This window comes from Felis catus, chromosome X, assembly GCF_018350175.1.
Source record: "Felis catus isolate Fca126 chromosome X, F.catus_Fca126_mat1.0, whole genome shotgun sequence".
NCBI lineage: Eukaryota > Metazoa > Chordata > Mammalia > Carnivora > Felidae > Felis > Felis catus.
The window spans coordinates 39002111-39022319 of NC_058386.1; the positions used below are offsets into that span (position 1 = coordinate 39002111).

Below are 20209 nucleotides of genomic sequence, written 5' to 3' on the forward strand. Positions count from 1 at the left end.
AAGTATGAAGTCAGAAGTGAGTTACCGCAGGACACAGAAATGTAATAAATTACAAGACATAAATAATCTTAACATAATAAATCATGCAAGCTTTGACGAAAACAAATTTTAAAACCACCATTAAATAAGTGATTTTTGTAATAACCGTGAATTATCAAACTACAATGAATAAACTAATAACCGAGTAAGCAGTGGAAAAAATTACCCAAGAACTGTCTCTACAAAAGGCTCCGATGGGGATGATTTACTATCGGGTTCTTTCAAACTTGCACGGACGAGAAAACTGCCACATTACGGGACTCGCTCCGATACCAAAAAAAGATGGAAAGCCACGAAGTGAATTCTAATGCCTGATAGACGTAACATTAAAAAGTAAACTATGGAGCCCTAGTCCTCATCCCCCTCCCCCGGAGAATCCCCTGCAGAGCCTTTTAAATTCCTGATGCTTGGGCCACATCCACACCAACGCACGTATGAAGTCAGAACCTTCAGAGTGGACCCAAGCATCACTGATTTTTAAAGCTCCCCGGGGTGACTGGAGTGTGCAAGCCAAGGTTGAGAACCGCCTCAGACAATTTCACGATTTGAGATTTAAAATACAAGCCAACAATTCAATAGCCTGTAACCATCATATGCCCACCTGCACAAAAGGCAGCATTCTCCTCACAGATGCAAAGACGTTGACAAATACGTAATGATCTCCTGCTGTTTCCGACCATATACGTTTGTATTTATTTTTTTTAATGTTTGTTTTTAAGAGAGACAGAGAGAGAGCGTGAGCAGGGGAGGGGCAGAGAGAGAGGGAGACACAGAATCCGAAGCAGGCTCGGATCCGAGCTGTTAGCACAGAGCCCGACGCGGGGCTCGAACCCACTGTGGTGAGATCATGACCGGAGCCAAAATCAAGACACTTAACGGACTGAGCCACCCAGGCGCCCCATAATTATTGTCTTTATTGTCATTACTGTCAAAGAGACAATACTCTGAAGAAAGAAGACGGCCCTCTGATGAATCCCGCTATCTTTATCCAGCTAGAAATCAGTCAAAATGGGGGCAGGTCCGGGTGCTATTATCATTTCAATTATTACTCTTACTGCTTACAATTTATAACCGACCGAGTCCCCCAGGCCCCCCCTTTGCCACATACACCTTAAAATCCAAGAGTAATTCCTTAATAAGATTGAAAAGCATCTGCTCTAAAACAACAGCCTAAATATCCAGCACTATAGTTAAGTAAACCATGCATCTACTACAAGCAGGAACAGAACAAAATTGCCCCTCCTGGCAACGTTATTGAATACCGTTTTGAGGAGTTCTGGGCAACGTAAGAAGGTATGAAATAACAATATTCACAAGAAAGAGACAAAAAAGTATTACAGGCTGATACGATAATGGCATAAACAAAAGCTGAGAAACTATAAACAAAGGATTTCAGTATAACCACAACTGAATCAAAACTATTCTTATGTACCAGCAATAACCAGTTGAAAATATAGTGGGAGGGAATAGTTATGTTCACAATAGAATAAAAAATAACCAAACACTTAAAAATAGTTGTCATGAAAACTCTGGGACCCAGATGAAACTCTAAAAACACTTGCTAGAAAATACAGGCGAACTTGACTAACAGGTGGGGCATATTCTGGGTAAGCAGACTGAAATAACATAGTTCAAGTTCACTGGTGCTTTGGAAGAATTTGAAAAAAAAAAATAATTCTACGTCCACCTGATGAAAGAAACAAGTCTGCCTATTAAAGAAAATTATAAAAATTAAAGGTAATGTAAGGGAGCTAACCCTCCCAGGTTTTATACATTACTATAATACAATGCTTCAATTATCAAAATAGTGTACCACCACAGTAAGAAACAGAATGATATGTGAAAAACAAAAATGGTCTGGAAATAAACTCTATTACATGTAGAAATTTAAAACGTGAAGAGGCAGTCACATATCAGTAAGTGAAAAAAGTACTAACTTGGAATAGCATCAAGGTGCATCCCAACCTGAAACAAATTATAACCCAAAATATATACCAGACAGGTTATCAGCTTAAATATAGCAAATCAACACCCTTTACCCATCCCCCAAATATAGGTGTGCACGTCAAAGCCTTGAAAGGGAGGATGACCGTTCTAGGCTTAGGAGAAAAAGAAAATTATGAAAGAAAAAAAAACAGAACTTGACTGTAAAAACACAAGTGATCGCTTCAACGGACTAAAATGTAAATAAAAAACATACTAAGCAAAAAACTCTAATAGGAGTTTAATTTATGAAGATATGTTTTAGTTAACTTTTAAAAGACCCTGTAAGAAGAAACGAAAAGAGAGCTTCAAGTTTACCAGAGGGTCACTACATAAAAGAAAAATGTTTCTGCTAAGAAATCGTCAGCTAAGAGCGGATTAAAAATCACAGGCAGCGGTTTTGTTTCTCCTATTAAATGGACCTGGTGGGATTTTTCATCACAGATGGGATTTTAAACTACTACTATGCTTCTAGGACAATGGGGTGCTATGAGGAGCCATGTTTTTAAATTCCTATACTTCTCAGGAACTCCATTTCTGGGCATGTAGCCCAAAGAAACAAACCAAAATATGGAGAAACATATGTGCAGAGATGTTCTTTGCAGCGGGTTGTTTTTTTTTTTTTTTAATAGAAAAAAAACTAGCCCGAGGGAACGTAAAAAATTAACAGAAAGGGAAGGGTTCGGTAAATTATGGCACATCTATGTACTCTGTGGAATATTACGAAGGCACTAGTATGAAGTTTTCAAAAATTATACAGCAGGAAGGAAAATACTTCAGACACGCAGAAACGTTGAGCGGAAAAAAACCACAGAACTGAAAATGGTAACATACCATAATTACGACTATGCTTTTTTAAAGCACGTATACTTAAACATGTTTTAAAAACTATGTTTTTCCGAAAAGAACGGCGGGGGTGGGGGAGGGTGGGGGAGGGGAGACAAACAGCAAGCCATGGCGGTAGTTCCTGCAGAACCCTCGCTGGGCAGCACGGCGGAAGAGTCAACTGGGGACGGGGGACAACTTACACAAGGCAGTGGTGGAAGACCGGCAGCTTGTTGGGGTTGGGGTGATGAGTACTTCCGGGGGCCAAGGCTAGTGGGGGGGGCCTCGTTGGGGCGGTGAGTACTTCCGGGGGCCGAGGCTAGTGCGTGGGGGGAGCCTCGTTGAGGAGGGTACTTCCTGGGGCCGAGGCTAGTGGGGGGGGGAGCCTCGTTGGGGAGGGTACTTCCGGGGGCCGAGGCTAGTGGGGGGAGCCTCATTGGGGAGGGTGAGTACTTCCGGGGGCCGAGGCTAGTGGGTGGGGGGAGCCTTGCTGGGGGGGGGGGGGTGAGTGCTTCCGGTGGCCGAGGCTACTGGATGCAGGGAGCCTCCGCATCCGCTCCGGTGCTGGGTTCGAACCTAGCCACACCTTTGGTGGCCTGGACCTCTGGGCCCCAGGCCCGGCTCAGACACACCTCTGTGTGGTCCCTGGAGCCCCTTGCGGTCTTTTCGAGGGTTTTGACATCTCGCGCTCCAAACCTAATAGAAGAGCTCTACGACCCCGGAAGCGCTTCTACGCCCACGCCCGGAAGTAGCGAAAAAGAAAGTGCGCAGTAATCTCGGAAGCGCGCCACGCGGCCCTGACGCCACGCCGGGGCTTTGCGAAACCTGCGGTTGTCGCCACTTGCCACGGCGCCTTGGAATCCAAAGCCATCGCGGAACTTGGTCCTCCCTGAGCACGGCAAACTGTGACGGGTTGCTGAAAGAATCGGGCAAGGCCCCAAAGAGGCCAGAGCGGCACTCAGGTAGGGCCCCCCCAGTAAATGCAGGGGCCCCTGGGAGCCCGCTGACGTGTCCCGTCTAGCCGGCCACCTCGTAACGACGCCTCACGTTCTGGAGAGGCCAGCGCCCCGCAAGTGCCTGAGAACACAGAAAAAGGACTTGCAGCGCCTTTGAGTTGCGGTTTTTTCCGGAGCGCGTCCTGCCAGGGAACTTCCTCCCCACCGTGCCGCCATTGCAGGTGTGGGTGCAGCCTTTAAAGACTGATTGCAGGGAGCGTTCGGGACTCCTTTGGTTGGCGGAATCCCCTTAGCCCCAACCCATCGGCACGCTGTTAAACCCCTTCTGGGAGAAATGGCTTCTCTAGAGGATGCCCGCCGCCTTGGGGGTAAGATCCCTATCCAGAGCTCCTCAGACTCTGAACCTGCAGCCAGAGCTGAGGGACAACACAGGGAGGCCGTGGACTCAAACAAGGTCAAGGGAAAGAGTGCTACGTTGCACGACCCGACCTCTTCTTCCAATTACATGAAGGCCCTCCAGGGCATCCTGGGAAAATTCATACCAAAAGGACAGCCCTCCCGGGGTGCAAAACCGAGCACGAGCGAGCATCGCGAAACCGGGGGAGAAACCGCCAGGGTTGTCACCTTGTCTGCTCCTCGGGAAACGCAAGCGTTGGCCCCAGTGGTTAGAGAGAAGGAGAAGATGCTGATAGAGGTCAGCAGTTCGGGTGACAGGAAAGTGATCATCAGTCCTCCGGAGAAACCCAGCAAGAAGCCCCGGGACAACCAGATGGTGGTCGTTTTTGAAAAAGGCTCCCCAGGCCTCCAGTATCTAGACAGACGTAACTCTTATCCAGAATTCCAGCAGTACAAAGAAAGGGATACGGTGGCCGAGCGCCCCTCTCCGGCCAGTCTCTTGTCTATGGATGAGCTGGCTGCAATGGGACTCTCTCAGAGGCCAGTCTCCCTGGGTGTCGCCAGAGCCCCGCAGCCTTCATCCTTCGCCGCTAACCCGGTCATGTACCGGCCTCCGGTGTACATGGGTCCTCCTCTCGACTACGCCGGCTACCGCGGCAACATCCTCCAGGCTTCCCACTACGCCCCCATGGGCAACAGCAGCAACGTCCCCCAGGCCGTGAAGTACTGGGGAGGCTTCGGCGGTCACGCCCCGTCAGAAGTGTGCTCGCGGAACTGGCCCCGAGACTGGAAGCCGTCAGGAGAAGATCCTGCCCTGAATTTCCACTTGGTTCGCTTCCCCAGAAGCTCAGCGGCGAGCCAGGAGAGGATGACCGTCCAGGCGGGGATACCATCACATTCTTGTGCAGGCTGCGCAGCTGGTGCCCCGCCAGGGAGCCACTGGAAGGGAAGCCTGGGTTTCATTGACACCCACTGTCACTTGGACTTGCTCTTCTCCAAGATGTCTTTCCAAGGGTCCTTTAAGAAGTTCACGGAAATGTATAGCCAGTCCTTCCCAAAGGAATTTCAGGGCTGCATCTCTGATTTCTGTGATCCTCGCACACTGAAGGATGGCATGTGGGAAGATCTTCTGAAGGAGGATCTGGTCTGGGGGGCCTTTGGCTGTCACCCCCATTTTGCACGTTACTACAACGAGACTCAGGAGAGAAACATCCTGCAGGCCTTACGACACCCCAGGGCCGTGGCGTTTGGAGAAGTGGGTCTGGATTACTCCTACAAGTGCACCACCCCTGTCCAGCAGCAGCAGAAGGTATTTGAGAGGCAGCTGCAGCTGGCCGTGTCCCTGAACAAGCCCTTGGTGATCCACTGCCGGGAGGCTGACCAAGACCTGCTGGCCATCATGAAACGATACGTGCCTCCCGACTACAAGATCCATAGGCACTGCTTCACTGGCAGTTACCTGTTCGTTGAGCCCCTCTTGAAGTACTTCCCTAACATGTCTGTGGGTTTCACAGCCGTCCTGACCTACTCTTCGGCCTGGGAGACCCGGGATGCCCTGACGCATATCCCACTGGACAGAATCGTCGTGGAAACGGATGCTCCCTACTTCCTGCCTCGGGGGGTTCCCAAAAGCCTTTGCCAGTATGCCCACCCGGGCCTGGCCCTGTACACGGTTCGAGAGATCGCCAGAATCAAAGGTCAGCCGCTCACCCAAATCTTGGCCACCTTGCGTGAGAACACCAACTACATCTACAATATTTAAGCCAGGAGGGAGTGGCCAGGCGTCTTCCAGAAAAGGGAGACCAGCGGCCTGACAGCACGGACTCGATGTGAACTCTGCCTGCGTCTCGAGGTCAAGACGTGTTCCAGAAGCCCACTAGAACAGGAAAAAAAAGACCGTGGCGGACTGTTTTCTTCAAAACCTCTTCGTAAGACTTCTCCTTGTGACTGGTAGGATGGGGTGCAGAATGGCAGGATGGGTAGGGGGAACTACCCTCGATGTGCCCGGACGGACAGTAAGAAAAGAAAGCGTTCCATAGGGTACAAGTTGGCTAAATCCAACTGCCTGTTCTCTGCATCCTGGGGCTTTGGTTGCTGCATAAAGTCACCCTCCTACTGGCCTTTAAAAAACAGAACAAACAAAAAAGGAACGTGGGAGTTTCAAAGGGAGCCCGGTGATTTGTTCTGTGGGTTCCCCAAACGTAGTTGTTGTTATAGGAATTCTCTAACCCGTACGGTTTGTCGTTAAATTCATCACTCAGTGACTGCGACTTGCAGTCTCTTGTTTCTAAAGATAAGCCAACACTAGCATTTCATCTCAAAGGCCATGGATTTAGGTAAAAATTAGCCCATGAATAGGCAGAACGGGCTGGGGGCGGGGGGCCGGCGGGCTCTCCGTGGAGGCACTTCGAGCCACGACGGGAGCCAGGTCAGTTGAATCTTGGAACAGCGCCGAGATGAGTTTTGCATCTGAACTGAACTCCCAAAGCTTGTGTGATTCCCAATCTCTTCACGGAACCAGTGTATTAATAGCAACTGCTATTCAGATTGCTCTGTTAACAAGGCCCAACTGTATGCCACTCAGAAATACTGTTTTCCTGGAGGACAGAAACAGAGGAGCTTTAGCTTCCCACTTGGCAAACAGCCGTCCTCCCGGAGAAATTTGCAGGAACTCCCATTTTAGGAAAATATTGGAGTTCTGAAACTTAGTTCTGCCAGCCAAAACACACACCTAAATCCAAGAGCCCCATTATCGGATGAGAAGGGCCATTTTACTTTATTTTTTTAATGTTTGTTTATTTTTGAGCGCGAGCAAGTTGGGGAGGGGGAGAGGGAGAGAGAGAGTCCCAAACAGTCCCAAGTCAGCGCAGAGCCCGACGTGGGGCCTCCAGCCCCACATCCCGTGACACCGTGACCTGAGCTGGAATCAAGAGTCGGATGTTTAACAGACGGAGCCACCCAGGCGCCCCAAGGAGTGCCATCCGTTTTAAAGACGGAAAATTTCTTTTATCCTCAAAAACCGACTTGATGAAAACGGGCCCAGCGTTCGCTAGACTTCTCTGGGTTCCTGTGTGTCCTTTTATCTGGATCCCAGAAAAATCCGCTGGCTCCCCCTCTGGTCCTCGGCTCAAAAGTCTCCTCCACAGGGAAGCCCTCCCTGACCACCAAATACATAATGCTCCCCTCCTCACCTGGGAGGAAGAAACTCCCTGGCTTACTGTTTGGCTTTCATCATACCGCTTGGCACAGGCTGGATTGTGTTGTTAGTCTGCCTGTGCGTTCATTGGTTCTCCTCCCCACTAGGTTTAGAAGCTTGCCATTCATCACGCCCGATGAACACACACCTTGTACATACACCCTTTGTTAGAACAGTATCTGGAACAGTGCAGGCCCTCAGCAAAGACTTAACGGAGTTACTGTCTCCCTGGATGGGATAAGTGACGTCACTGACACCTGGGAGTGAAGTGACAGTATTTTGTGCAGGGGGGGGGGGCGGGGGACAGATAGTAGGGAGAGCACAGAGAAATAAACCACTATCTCTAGCGTGCTCTTTAAAAGGCGAGGCAAAAGAATTGATGGGCGGCGATATTCTGTTTCCATTCTGTTTCCACGTCCTGTCCTCCGGAGTAAGAAACTGTTAAATAGAGAGGGTCGACCTTGATAGTTCATGTTTCTGTAAATAACCCTGAATGTATCATAGATTTTTCTTTTCCCTCTTTGCTGCGGATCCAGTTTTTGAGAAGAAGGAAGCGGAAGTGTAAGAAAGCTGTTAAGAGCTTTACTTTTCTTTAGGAGAACAAAAGAAGTCCAGTGTCAAAGGTGCAAGTTGGTTATCTTTTCAAGACCGAAAAGCCTTCCAACACGAAGCCAGTGTTTTGAGGCAAGGTTTTTTTTGTTCCCCCATTTAATGCACACTGTAAAGAGACAACGGCACAGAGTGTGTCCCTCAACCCACAGGAGCCCTGAGCTTTTTATAAAGGGTTGCAGAAAAGAAGGTTCCATGGACACACATCTTGGGGGAAATACTGAGTTATAACAAAGTTCCACACTTTTACTTTGGGGATCTCACATGTCCTTTGATATGCTGATGTGAGCCACACGTCCTCAAGAGGGTGTTTCTCAAGGTTACCTCTAGATCAGTTTGATTCATTCAAGATAACAATTCAGCAAGCTCAAGTTCTTTGGGACCGCAAGCGTGGGAAACACCTCCGTCACACTCTTCGCCGTTGCGGTCCCCTTACCACATCGTGTACTTCTCTCTGCTCCTCACACCCTTTTTCGTTTCCCTTTCTAGCTACCTAAGATCCATGGAGAACAAAACACAAAATGTCATTGATCGGTCCTAGCAAGGTGACATTACCAAGTGGGCATTTCAAAAATGGGTGTGAATGAACAATTGCATTTGTAAGTACACGTTGCACAAAAGAGAGAGAAAATATAGATACACACAATTAATTTTCCTCTCCAAAAAAGAAGTATCTCCTTGTTATACGGAGAAAATACTTTTCTTATCTGTTCCTCTCCCTCTGTGTTTTTATGGCAAATGCATAGACTATGCTCTGCAGTGTTTCTAACACACGGGAGAGCGCCTTGCCATAATTCAGCCTTATTTCTTCAGGAATGGGAGTGGACGGTGTAGTTTTTTTCTGAGTGCAGTACATCCAAAGTGGCCTAAATTTAAAAAATCACCATCTTCCTTTACTTACTGCATGAATGTAGTAAAGAACACCTCATCTATTCATGCTACTGGGTAAAAATAAGACGAAACCTCGTGATCCAGATGTACAAAATTTTGGAGCACTCTGTAAATAGCTTTCTGGTGATCGATACTCCATTGAGCCTCAAAGAATGATTGGAATTCATACGTTTGCATGGCACTTCAAAATTGGTGTCTCCTCGCACATTCTAGAGGCTTCAGAGAGCCACGGAAGCAACCGGTGATCTAGAAATTCAATTTGCCGTTAGTGGTCCCCGGGCCATCGGTCAGCTCAGAGTCACAGGGCCTCTCGGGCCCATTAACGGGCTCCCTGAACCTTGGCACTTGTCTTACTGCGTGTCAATATCTTGTTTCTGTTCAATTTTAGAAAGGCCCTCCTTCCACCGTTAAAGCTCAGAAGGAACAAAGTGCCCACTTGGTCTTGGGAGACGGGGGTGGGGAGGGTCTGTTTTTTCAGTTGGTCTGTATTCGTATCTGACTTCCAAATTAGTACCCGATGATAGAACTTTTGAGACCACTACGGAGCATGAAGTGGGGTAAAATGGAGACGGTCACTTAAACACGCAGAGTGTTCTCCGCTTTTCTCTGATATCACCATTCTTATTGGCCAATTGCTTGAGTCAGTTTTGCTCATTAACATCTACCAGGATATTCACTTCACCTCCTAATTGGCATAAGCTAGACATTTCACTCGCTCCAAATTTGTGACTGAAATACATTATTTGGTGTATCTTCGTTTGCCATCCCGAGCAAACAAGCTAGAAGTTTGTTGATTCGGTTGTTTCTTTTAAAGAATCAGCTCTTAGAGTTTTTATTCGTATCTATTCTGTGTACTGATTTATAAAATCCTGCTTTTTAAGTTGATGAAGTTTTTGCCTTTAGCTCTCAGATGATCTATTTTGCTTTTCTTAATGCCTTAAGTTAAATGCTCAGTTTAGTTTTAATCTGGGGGAGGGGAGGGAAAGGACAAGGTATTTGATAGCATAAATTTGCCTGTAATGGTAACTCTGCATTATATCTGTAGGAGTTTCTATTTTCATGAAGTTTACTTTCCTACTCTAAAAATTAATACATATTACAAAAACATGAACAGTAAGAAGTACATGGTATTTCTACTACCTAGAATCTACTGTTTTGTTACGGTTTTCCCTTTAAGGTAATTGTGATCAACAGGGCTATGTAGAACTATTTTTATTTTATTTTATTTTATTTTATTTTATTTTATTTTATTTTATTTTATTTTATTTTATTTTATTTTATTTTTTTATAACCTAGCTAGAAACCTAGAAAACCTAGGTTTTTTTTATAACCTAGCTAGCATGTTTTTTAAGCAAAGCTAAAGAACAAACAAGTACAGGTCCTAGAGAAAGAGGATATAAAGATAAGCTTTTTTTTTTTTCCTTTTGACTGACTTTATTTTACTGTATTATTATTTTTAATTTTTAAATAATTTTCAGTTGAAGTATTAACTCCAAAAGCTAATGGTCTGCTTAAAGTCGCAAAAACAGAGAAATGTATGTATAGCCCTATATTGTATTGAGATTCATTTCATTATTGTTTGTTATTATTTTATCTTCCAATAAACATTTAAAATGGTTACATAAAGCTTCGAACTTTATATTTTATAATTATACGGTTTTTTTCCATTGCTCATCACAAATCCTTTTATTTCCTGACTTCCCAATGGTTAAACTGTTTAATTTGTTTTACAGTTGACTAGAGTGCATCTTCCAGCAAGCAACTTCCTCAGGAAAAGTATGGGAATGGCATATTTATGAGAAATTACATACCTGAGAACATCTTTCTGCTACTTTCACTAATGAGTAATACCTCGGGGCTGGGTCTGGAATTTCTGGGTCATAAACATTTTCCCCTAAAATACAGCTATTCCTTTGTTGTCTTCTGGTATATTAATCTTGCAGAAAATTCTGAGGTCAACTTCTTTGGGGATTTAACTACTTTCTCTGGTCAGGATTCTTGGTAATTTGCCTTATCCTTGAAAGTAACAGAAAACTTGCCCCAATATATCAAATTATTGGTCCCTTTTTTTATTTTCTCTGGTACATGGTAAACATTCAGTCCTCAGATCTGTGTCCTTTTAAATTTTTTTTTTTCAACGTTTATTTATTTTTGGGACAGAGAGAGACAGAGCATGAACGGGGGAGGGGCAGAGAGAGAGGGAGACACAGAATCGGAAACAGGCTCCAGGCTCCGAACCATCAGCCCAGAGCCTGACGCGGGGCTCGAACTCACGGACTGCAAGATCGTGACCTGGCTGAAGTCGGACGCTTAACCGACTGCGCCACCCAGGCGCCCCTGATCTGTGTCTTTTTATAGTCGAGAAGGTCGGGTTGGTTTTTGTTATTTCTTACAGTATGCTTAATTGATTTGGCTGCTTTTAACCTAGCTTCTAATTCTTTAGGAACAATTGTCTGTATCTGTCTGGCCTTTCATTATCGATCTCGGTGCTTTTTTTTTTTCTTTCTTTTTAAGATTTTATTTTTAAGTAATCTCTCTGTCCAACATGGTGCTTGAACTCGAGACCCCTGTTCTTGGTCCTCTGACAGCCGACCCTCTACTCCGCATTTTGGGAGAGTTTCTCAGGTTTCCCTTTTCCCATCATTCATCTCCTTTTCAATAGGCGCCACTGTTTTCTTCACTACATATAATGCATTTCTGACTTTCCTCACATTTCTTCCTTCCTCCGCGAGCTCCTGCTGCCTTTCTGCCCAGAGTCTCGGTCAGCAGGGTTTTAAATGTATTCCCCTTGCTCTATTTGCTCCCTCCAGCTTTCACTTCACAGCGTTTGCTTTAACTGCTTACTTTGTTCTGTGACTTCTTTGCACTCCATCGAAAGCACAAAGCAAACTGTTATCAAAAGTGTGCATTTTCCTACAGAAAATATTTTTCTTCCTCTGCCTCTTAAATACTATGTTCTCCATTTGTGTTGCAGTCTTTCAGGAACTTCATTGGCTTTCTTTGTTCAGTCTTGAACAAAGAACAGTCTCTCCAGGCTGGTGTTTACCCCAAAATACGGTGGGTAGGTTCCCTTTCCCTTCCTTCACCAGCCATTCGAATGTTTTGATTCTTCCTCCCACTGGGAGGCTAGGTGATAGAAATTCACGTACAGCATGTTAAGGGAAGTACGGAGGGAGGTGGGGCCATGGATGGTTCCCTAGGGGGGAAAAAAAACCTCAAAATTTTCCATACATACAAAAAAATTCCATACAAACATTTTCCAAATTGACCTGACCTCTACTCCAGGCACAGAACTTACGCAGCCAGTCCTTCACGTACCCTGCCTGTCACAACAGAAATGCCCTAATGCGAGGCCTACTTTTCTTTCAGGGCAGCTATCCTCGGGCCTTCTAGTGACACTCGTAAGCCATCAACAGCCGTGAAAGTAAGCCAAGTGGAAGCCCCCACAGATTGTCCTAACCGCCCTCTCCCCCCCTCCCCCAAACTCAATTCTCGTCACTTTTTTAGGGAGTAAAAATATGATCCCATCTGCACTACAGCTAGGAGAGATTCATCTGCGTTTTCGGCATGAAGATGGACCTTCTCCCTGCCCTCTGACACTAATAACGTTTCTCCAGATTTTAAAATTCTGCAGTCATTTTAATTGGGATTGCGAAGGTGAAGAGGTTCATCTAAGTATCAGTGCTCAAGTTAGAATTTCACTCCAAATACCCATTTTTTTCTCACTTTTTTTTTTTGATAAATTTATGTTCCTATGGATACTGTGTCTAAATAGGCATAGCTTATTTTAAGAAAATTCAACTTATACAGATCTGAATCTCATTTGGCTTGTTGAACATAAGAGATGGTCAGTAAAGGTAAGTGGAATGAATGGATGACAAAACCCGCAAAATACAGAGAGAGGACTTCCAAGTAACTTTTCATTACGAAAGTATTATCACAAATCTATTTATAATCTGTGCTCCAATTTTCCACGACCAAACCTACTGTTTAAGATGAAAGAAACACCTATAGAGACAGCATAAGCATTCATCAAACTTATGTTTACTTGTCTGCTGCCTCTTAAGACCTGATTTTATGATGCATAAAAGGGGGGGGGGGAAGATGGAGAATGCTAGAACATTCTTCCTGTAGCTTTATCACCAATTACCCATATAACTGGTGCAAACCACTGAAACTCTTCAGTTGCTGGTTAACCTTGCAGCAAAAAAAGTTAGAAAATCAACACTTGCTAACCACAGGCCAGTGCAGCACTATTTAAAGGACTAAGAAAATTATGTATATATAACAGAGCTTTGGAGAGAAAATGAATGTATAAAAATACTGAATAATATATAAATCGGTGTAGGATGCAAAGCTGGAAGCTTAAGAATACTGTCAAAACCACATCTAAAATAGTCTTTTCACATCCTTATTGAATCTATTGAGCAAGGCGATGAAAAAACACTTGATATTACTAAGAGGAAAGCCTCAGACCCACTGCTTAAACTCAGACTTCCTGGAAAAATAATTAGAACTAGAAAAAGGGATCACCTCATCCAACAGAAACCACGTTGCTAATCATGGCATTTTGTAAACTGAAGAGCGACAACAGAATACCGAAATATTTGATATAAAAGATAAAGGGAAAATCTTTGGTAAAAAAAAAATATATATGTGAAATTTATCAAATACATCAAGTGTGTGTATATATACTGTGTGTGTGTGTATATATATATATATATATATATATACACACACATATACATACATACCTATATATATACGTATACATACATATATATACACACATACAAATATATATCTCCCCGAGGAAATAATACGAGAACCAAAGCAGACGCACTCCTTCATGCCATAATTTGGAGATATGTACTTTAAAAAGGCCGGGTTCTACCTGAAACACTCAGAAGAAAGATGCTTTGATAAGAGGACTTTCATGTTCTCTTCCAATCAAAATAATCCATTCTATATTTCTAATAATTACCCAATAAACCAGACTCCCCAGTACACTGGATCCTCCTGCTGGTTTCAAAGTAGGTTACTTACTTCCCACAAGGGCACTGGCAGCTGAGACCACAAAATGCATACCCAATACGGAAAGGCTCGTTGATCAAAAGCAAAGCGACACCAGACCAACCCAGTTACAAAGCACCTGCCAAATTCAAAGCTGTGTGTGAAGGGTATGACACGCAAGACAATCCCTCCATGTACAAGGACTGTACCGTCAGGTAAGGGAGATCAGACTATATGCAAGTAACTCCAGAACAGCGTATGGTGCCTCCAAATAATTATAATGCCCTGGATAGAGAGCTAAAGATCCCATCATATTTTTAAAAATCCACTCGGCATACATTGCTGAGTGCCTGCTATGGGCCGAGTGCCACGCTAGACTCTTGAGATTCGAAGATAAAATAGCCAATACCGATCACATAGTTAAAATGGATCAGACAACCCAAAGGGCTTTTACACCCTACCTCATTCACATCTCCCAACACATCTACAAAGTAGGTGTTATGGTGATTGCTGTTGTATAAAAATCAAGGTTTAGGGACATTAAGTGACCGAAGGACTCAAGGTAAGAGAATGGGGCAGCTGGGATTAGAACAGCAACCGCCTAGCTTCGGAGGCCACCGGTGAACCACGGTCTCCCAAACTGCCCCCGAAACCCCGCCACACTCCAGCTCGGTGGAGGACACAGAGAAGCGTAATCGGGCTATGCTAACAGGAGTCTGAAAACGCTCTAGTAGGAGGGGGATACGCCAAGATACCTGAGAGCGCCAAGAAGATGGCATTACGAAACAAACAAAAGGCATCACAGTGGAGGTGACATCTGAAATGGGTCTTCAGAGTGGAGAGATGGAGGGTGAGCTGCACACATGGACAAGTGGGGAAGGGCATTCTCTGCAGAGGGAACAGCATGTGCGAAGCGTATGTGGGGCCTTGCAAGTCATTCTGTGTGGCAGAACGCCGAGTGGGAAAGGGAGAGCAGAGGAGATTTAGCAAAAGCACAAGAGCCAAAAGATCGGTGGTCCCTGGGTCACGCAAAGTTAGGTCAAAGGGCTGTAAACATTTTAATTTTTTTTTAAGTTTATTTATTTTGAGAGAGCGAGCACACACGCGCGAGCGTGCAGTGAAGGGACAGAGAGGGAGAGCGAATCCCCAGCAGACTGTGCTGTCAGGATAGAGCCCGACGCAGGGCTCGATCTCATGAACCATGAGATCATGACCTGAGCCAAAACCAAGAGTCAGATGCTTAACTGACTGAGCCACCCAGGCGCCCCTGGAAACATTTTAGAAAGTTAACGGTTATGGCAGCGTGGGCAGTTGAGAAAGAGGATCGGATTGAAGGCAGGGATGTCACTGAAGAGGCTACTCTCCAGGTGACAGACAGGAACTAGGATAGCAGCGGTGGCCTTGGAAAGGGGGCTGATGGCAGGAGGATTTGAGGAGATGGGACCTAGGTCAACAGTGACGGGAGTGTAATGGTGGCTCTCTTATTTGCTTGAACATAAACAAAAACATAGAATATAGTGAGTTAACATTTAGACGTAACTCAAATAATAAGCCAAGTGTGAACCAGTCACAGCATGGTAGCATGTTCAAAGAAAAGGCCGGGCAAGGGACGCCTGGGTGGCTCGGTCAGTTGAGCGTCCAACTTCGGCTCAGGTCATGATCTCGCAGTTTGTGAGTTCAAGCCTGGCGTCGGGCTCTGTGCTGACAGCTCGGAGCCTGGAGGCTGTTTTAGATTCTGTGTCTCCCTCTCTGCCCCTCCCCTGCTTGCACTCTCTCTCTCTCAAAAATAAAATAAACATTAAAAAAAAAAAAAGGGCTGGGCAACCACTAGCAACGGAAGAGTCTGTCTCTATCATAGAACTTGGAAGAAACTCTAAAGGTGATCTGATTTATGCTCATCTACACTTCCCCCAAATGCCTTCCCTCTTCATTTTCCATGCTCAAAAGTCTTCTACTTCCTCACCATCAGCTCTAGGATTTCTCTCCCTCTCTTCACCCCCTTACTCCAGTCCTTCTCCCTTTCCTACATCCCCTAAAGCCTGAGAATTGAACTGAACAACTGAGAAGAATCCTTAGAGGATGGAGGATGGGGAAAGTGGAATGATCAAAGTTCTGTTCAACAGAGGGGTGTAGGGAAAAAAAAACCAGAAAGCTGGGAACACGCTTTAAGAATACTCTCCCCTGGGGCACCTGGGTGGTTCAGTTGGTTGAGCGTCAGACTTCAGCTCAGGTCATGATCTCACGGTTCATGAGCTAGAGCCCCACATCGGGCTTGCTGCTGTCAGCACAGAATCCGCTTCGGATCCTCTGTCCCCCTCTCTGCCCCTCCCCCACTCATGCTTGCGCGCACTCGCTCTCTCTCTCTTAAAAATAAACATTAAAAAAAAAAAGAATATTATCCCCATTATGCATCAGTGAGAACCAAAGTTTCAATTAATAAAGCTGACTATAAAAGTCAACGACCAGAACTGAAAATACAGGGGTTTTTTTTTTAAGTTTATTTATTTATTTGAGAGTGAGACCGCAAGCAGGGGAGGGGCGGAGACAGAGGGAGAGAGAGAGGACCCCAAGCAGGCTCCACACCGTCACTGCAGAGCCTGACGAGGGGCTCGATCCTATGAACCGTGAGATCGTGACCTGTGCCAAAGTCGGAGGCTTACCCTACAGAGCCACCCAGGTGCCCCCAGTTTTGTTTTTGACACTCAAACACAAACGCAAAAATAAAGGATCTGAAATACCAGATGAAATCAAATCAACAAGTACAACCACAGAGAAAGACAGTAACGCACGCTCAAAACAGGTTTCCAATTTTAAGCTAAAAAGGAAGAGAACAAGTAGACCGCAAAGGAAGTAAAGGGCGTACGTGAAGTTTCTAGAACCTAGATGGTGATAGCGTAAAATCTTGGGAGTGCAAGTTCAGAATAGTCGGGACATAAACACAGTTGTCAAAGTCTATTACTGACTGCTATTAGTTCCGAATGATGGAAAAATAAAATAATAATACAGGTTATTATTTAGCACCTTTCCTCCTAAAAGGCCATTAGGTGAGAATCCGCTAAAACAGAGTAGACATGATAAAATCTCTTATTTAAGGGATAGAAGACTCGTTGAAAGTATCCTCATACCCATAGCATAAATGGAACGGTAGGAAACAAGTGGAAGGAACAACGTACCAACAGCTTAATGGTTACGGTTTAGAAGTCACTTGTCTCACTGGAAGCACGTCCAAACTTACTCTTCCGGAACATGGCAGAATTTGTGCCAAAGAAGAATGCCAGAACCCTGCAGCACAGGTGATGGCTGGCACAGACCCGGTTTATGCCTCCCTTCCCCTAGAACACCACCCTCTCTACCCCATGTAAGAAAATAAGCCAAATATTGGCAAGGGAGGAGACTTATTTTTTTCGTGACTATCTACTAGGAGCGGGGCACTTGCCATGCACTGTCCATCTGATGCCCACAGCAACTCTAAGGGGGGGGGTCTGTTATTCATCCTGGACAGATAAGGGAATTGAGACCAAGGGAAGTGAAAAACATAGCCAAGAAGATGGGGCGCCTGGGTGGCTCGGTCGGTTGGGCGGCCGACTTGGGCTCAGGTCATGATCTCGCGGTCTGTGAGTTCGAGCCCCGCGTCGGGCTCTGTGCTGGCAGCTCAGAGCCTGGAGCCTGTTTCAGATTCTGTGTCTCCCTCTCTCTGACCCTCCCCTGTTCATGCTCTGTCTCTCTCTGTCTCAAAAATAAAAAATAAACAGTAAAAAAAATTTTTTAAAAAAAATGGGGCACTTGGGTGGCTCAATCGGTTAAGCATCTGACTTTTGATTTTGGCTCAAGTCATGATCTCACAGTTAGAGTTCGAGCCCTGCATCAGGCTCTGCGCTGACAATGCAGAGGCTGCTTGGGATTCTGTCTGTCTCCCACTCTGTGTGTCCCTCCCTCGCTTGCTCGCTCTCTCTCTGAAAATAAACATTAAAATTAATAAATGGTTTTTTTAAAAAATGAAAGTAAAGAGAATGAGAATAAAGACAGAAAAGTCCTGTGAACGAGAAAAAGAAAGAAAAAAGGTCACAAGAATGGAAGAAGAAGGGATGAAAAGGTTGAGAGAGGGGACAAGAGGAAAGGAAATGGGACATTGAAAAAAAAATGGAGGTAAGCATCTGGGCCTCCTTTTGCATAATGTGGCGTTCTGGCTCTCCCTGCCCCCGCTCCCCACTTCTGAGGTCCTGGAAACAACCATGCTCCCCCAATTAGTTAAACCTCTGATAAAAGGTTTACGATAATGACATGTGTCCCTGGAGAACTCTCTTTATTAAAAGAACTATTACCACACTAAACAGCACGAGGAATTTCATAGGAAGAATGAGAATTTAAATGGAAGAGAATAATTAAAATAAATAGGAGGATATGGACAATTCTAATGCTTTAAAATGTTTTTAAAAAACCTCTGAAGGGGCTTAGGAGAGTCATTTATTTGAAAATAGAAGACTGGCGTGTTTAAAAATAAAGGCCCATCAATCCAGAGAATGAGAAATGATTACACAAACACTCAGAGAGCGCCACAGTAGATTATGACATGAATTGGCTGCACTTTGTTTACATATGAAATACTTTCAAAGCTGTGCCTCAAATCTTAAGTCACAAACAGTGACTGAGACTCCAAGGAGGACACAACGGAAGGCTCCCATTTATATGAACAGACAAAACTAGGGGCACCTGGGTGGCTCAGTGGGTTAAGCGTCTGGTCGTTTAAGTGGGTTAAGCTCAGGTCGTGATCGCACAGGTTGTGAGTTTAAGTCCCGCATCGGGCTCTTCTGCTTCCCTCGCTCTCTCAAAAATAAATAAAAACTTTTTTTTTAAAGGGGATTTTTCTAGGGGCGCCTGGGTGGCGCAGTCGGTTAAGCGTCCGACTTCAGCCAGGTCACGATCTCGCGGTCCGGGAGTTCGAGCCCCGCGTCAGGCTCTGGGCTGATGGCTCAGAGCCTGGAGCCTGTTTCCGATTCTGTGTCTCCCTCTCTCTCTGCCCCTCTCTGCCTCTCTCTGCCCCTCCGTTCATGCTCTGTCTCTCTCTGTCCCAAAAATAAATAAACGTTGAAAAAAAAAATTAAAAAAATAAATAAATAAATAAAGGGGATTTTTCTAAAACAAGAAAAAAACAAAGAAAAGAAGAGACAAAACTAATCTATGGTGATGGAAGTCTAAGCAATGGATGAAGGGCTGAATGGAAGGGGGCACAAGGGACCTTCCTAAAGCGGAACAGAAGCTCCGTATGGTGTCGGAGGGGATGGTTACACAGATCCCGGTATTTGTCACAACTCTTGGATCTTAATGCTTAAAATGGGCATGTTTCGGCACATACAAAATTATTCCTCCCTCGGCCAAGTTGATTTTAAGAAATTAAAGTTGACTACCCTGAAGCCTCAAGCCACAAAATCCGAAAGAAATACAGTTATCCCATATCCTGATTGTGGTGGTTGTTACACAGATCTATCCATATGATAAAACTTCAGAGAACAATAAACTAGGAAGAAAATAGGTGCGCATGTAAAAATTGGCGAAATTCATATAAGGTCCACGAGTTTAGTATTTTACCAATGTCAATTCCCTGGTTTTGATAATGTACTGTGGTTATAGAAGCTGTTATCGTTGGGAAAAGAGAACAGAAGAAATACCTTGTATCATTTTCGTCATTTCTTGTAAGTCAAGAATTATTTCAAAAATAATTTCTTAAAAAAGAACACAGATTGGGGCGCCTGGGTGGCTCAGTCAGTTAAGTGTCAGACTTCGGCTCAGGTGGTGATCTCGCGGTTTGTGAGTTTGAGCCCCATGTCGGGCTTTGTGCTGGCAGCTCAGAGCCCGGAGCCTGCTTCGGATTCTGCGTCTCCCTCTTCTCTCTGCCCCTCCCATGCTCATGCTCTTCTCTCTCAATAATAAACATTATAAAAGAATTTTTTTTAATAAAATTAAAAAAAAAACAATTATACAGTCAACACGTTCTACTATAACCCACCATCACTGTTACAAAGGGTGAACTCACATAGGGCAGAATTCTGCAAATACAAAATCGAGGACGGTAAGTTTTGTAAATGTTGCTAACAAACCTGCAGCTAGTCTGTATTCAGAGAGAGAAAGTACGTGAACGAACATTACTCAACAGATTTAAAAATTCAGAACAAAATGTACATCAGCCAAAAATGTAAGTCAACAAACCGCACGGCAACTCATTTTGGAGTCATATGAAGTCGCCCGTATGACAAAGACTGTATGTTTAAAAAAAAAAAAAAAAAAACAGAAACAAAACCAAAAA

The 20209-nt window shown here is 44.8% G+C and overlaps 2 protein-coding genes across 2 annotated transcripts in view; one reads left to right on the forward strand and one right to left on the reverse strand.

The window, feature by feature from the left end:
• Positions 1-20209, reverse strand: part of EFHC2 (EF-hand domain containing 2) — a 199535-nt gene that overhangs the window by 139335 nt on the left and 39991 nt on the right. The window lies entirely within an intron of this gene.
• LOC102900823 (putative deoxyribonuclease TATDN2) lies at positions 3342-10513 on the forward strand. The gene has a single exon (XM_045050651.1). The coding sequence runs from the start codon at positions 4138-4140 to the stop codon at positions 5959-5961; it is 1824 nt and encodes a 607-aa protein (XP_044906586.1). The 5' UTR covers positions 3342-4137; the 3' UTR covers positions 5962-10513.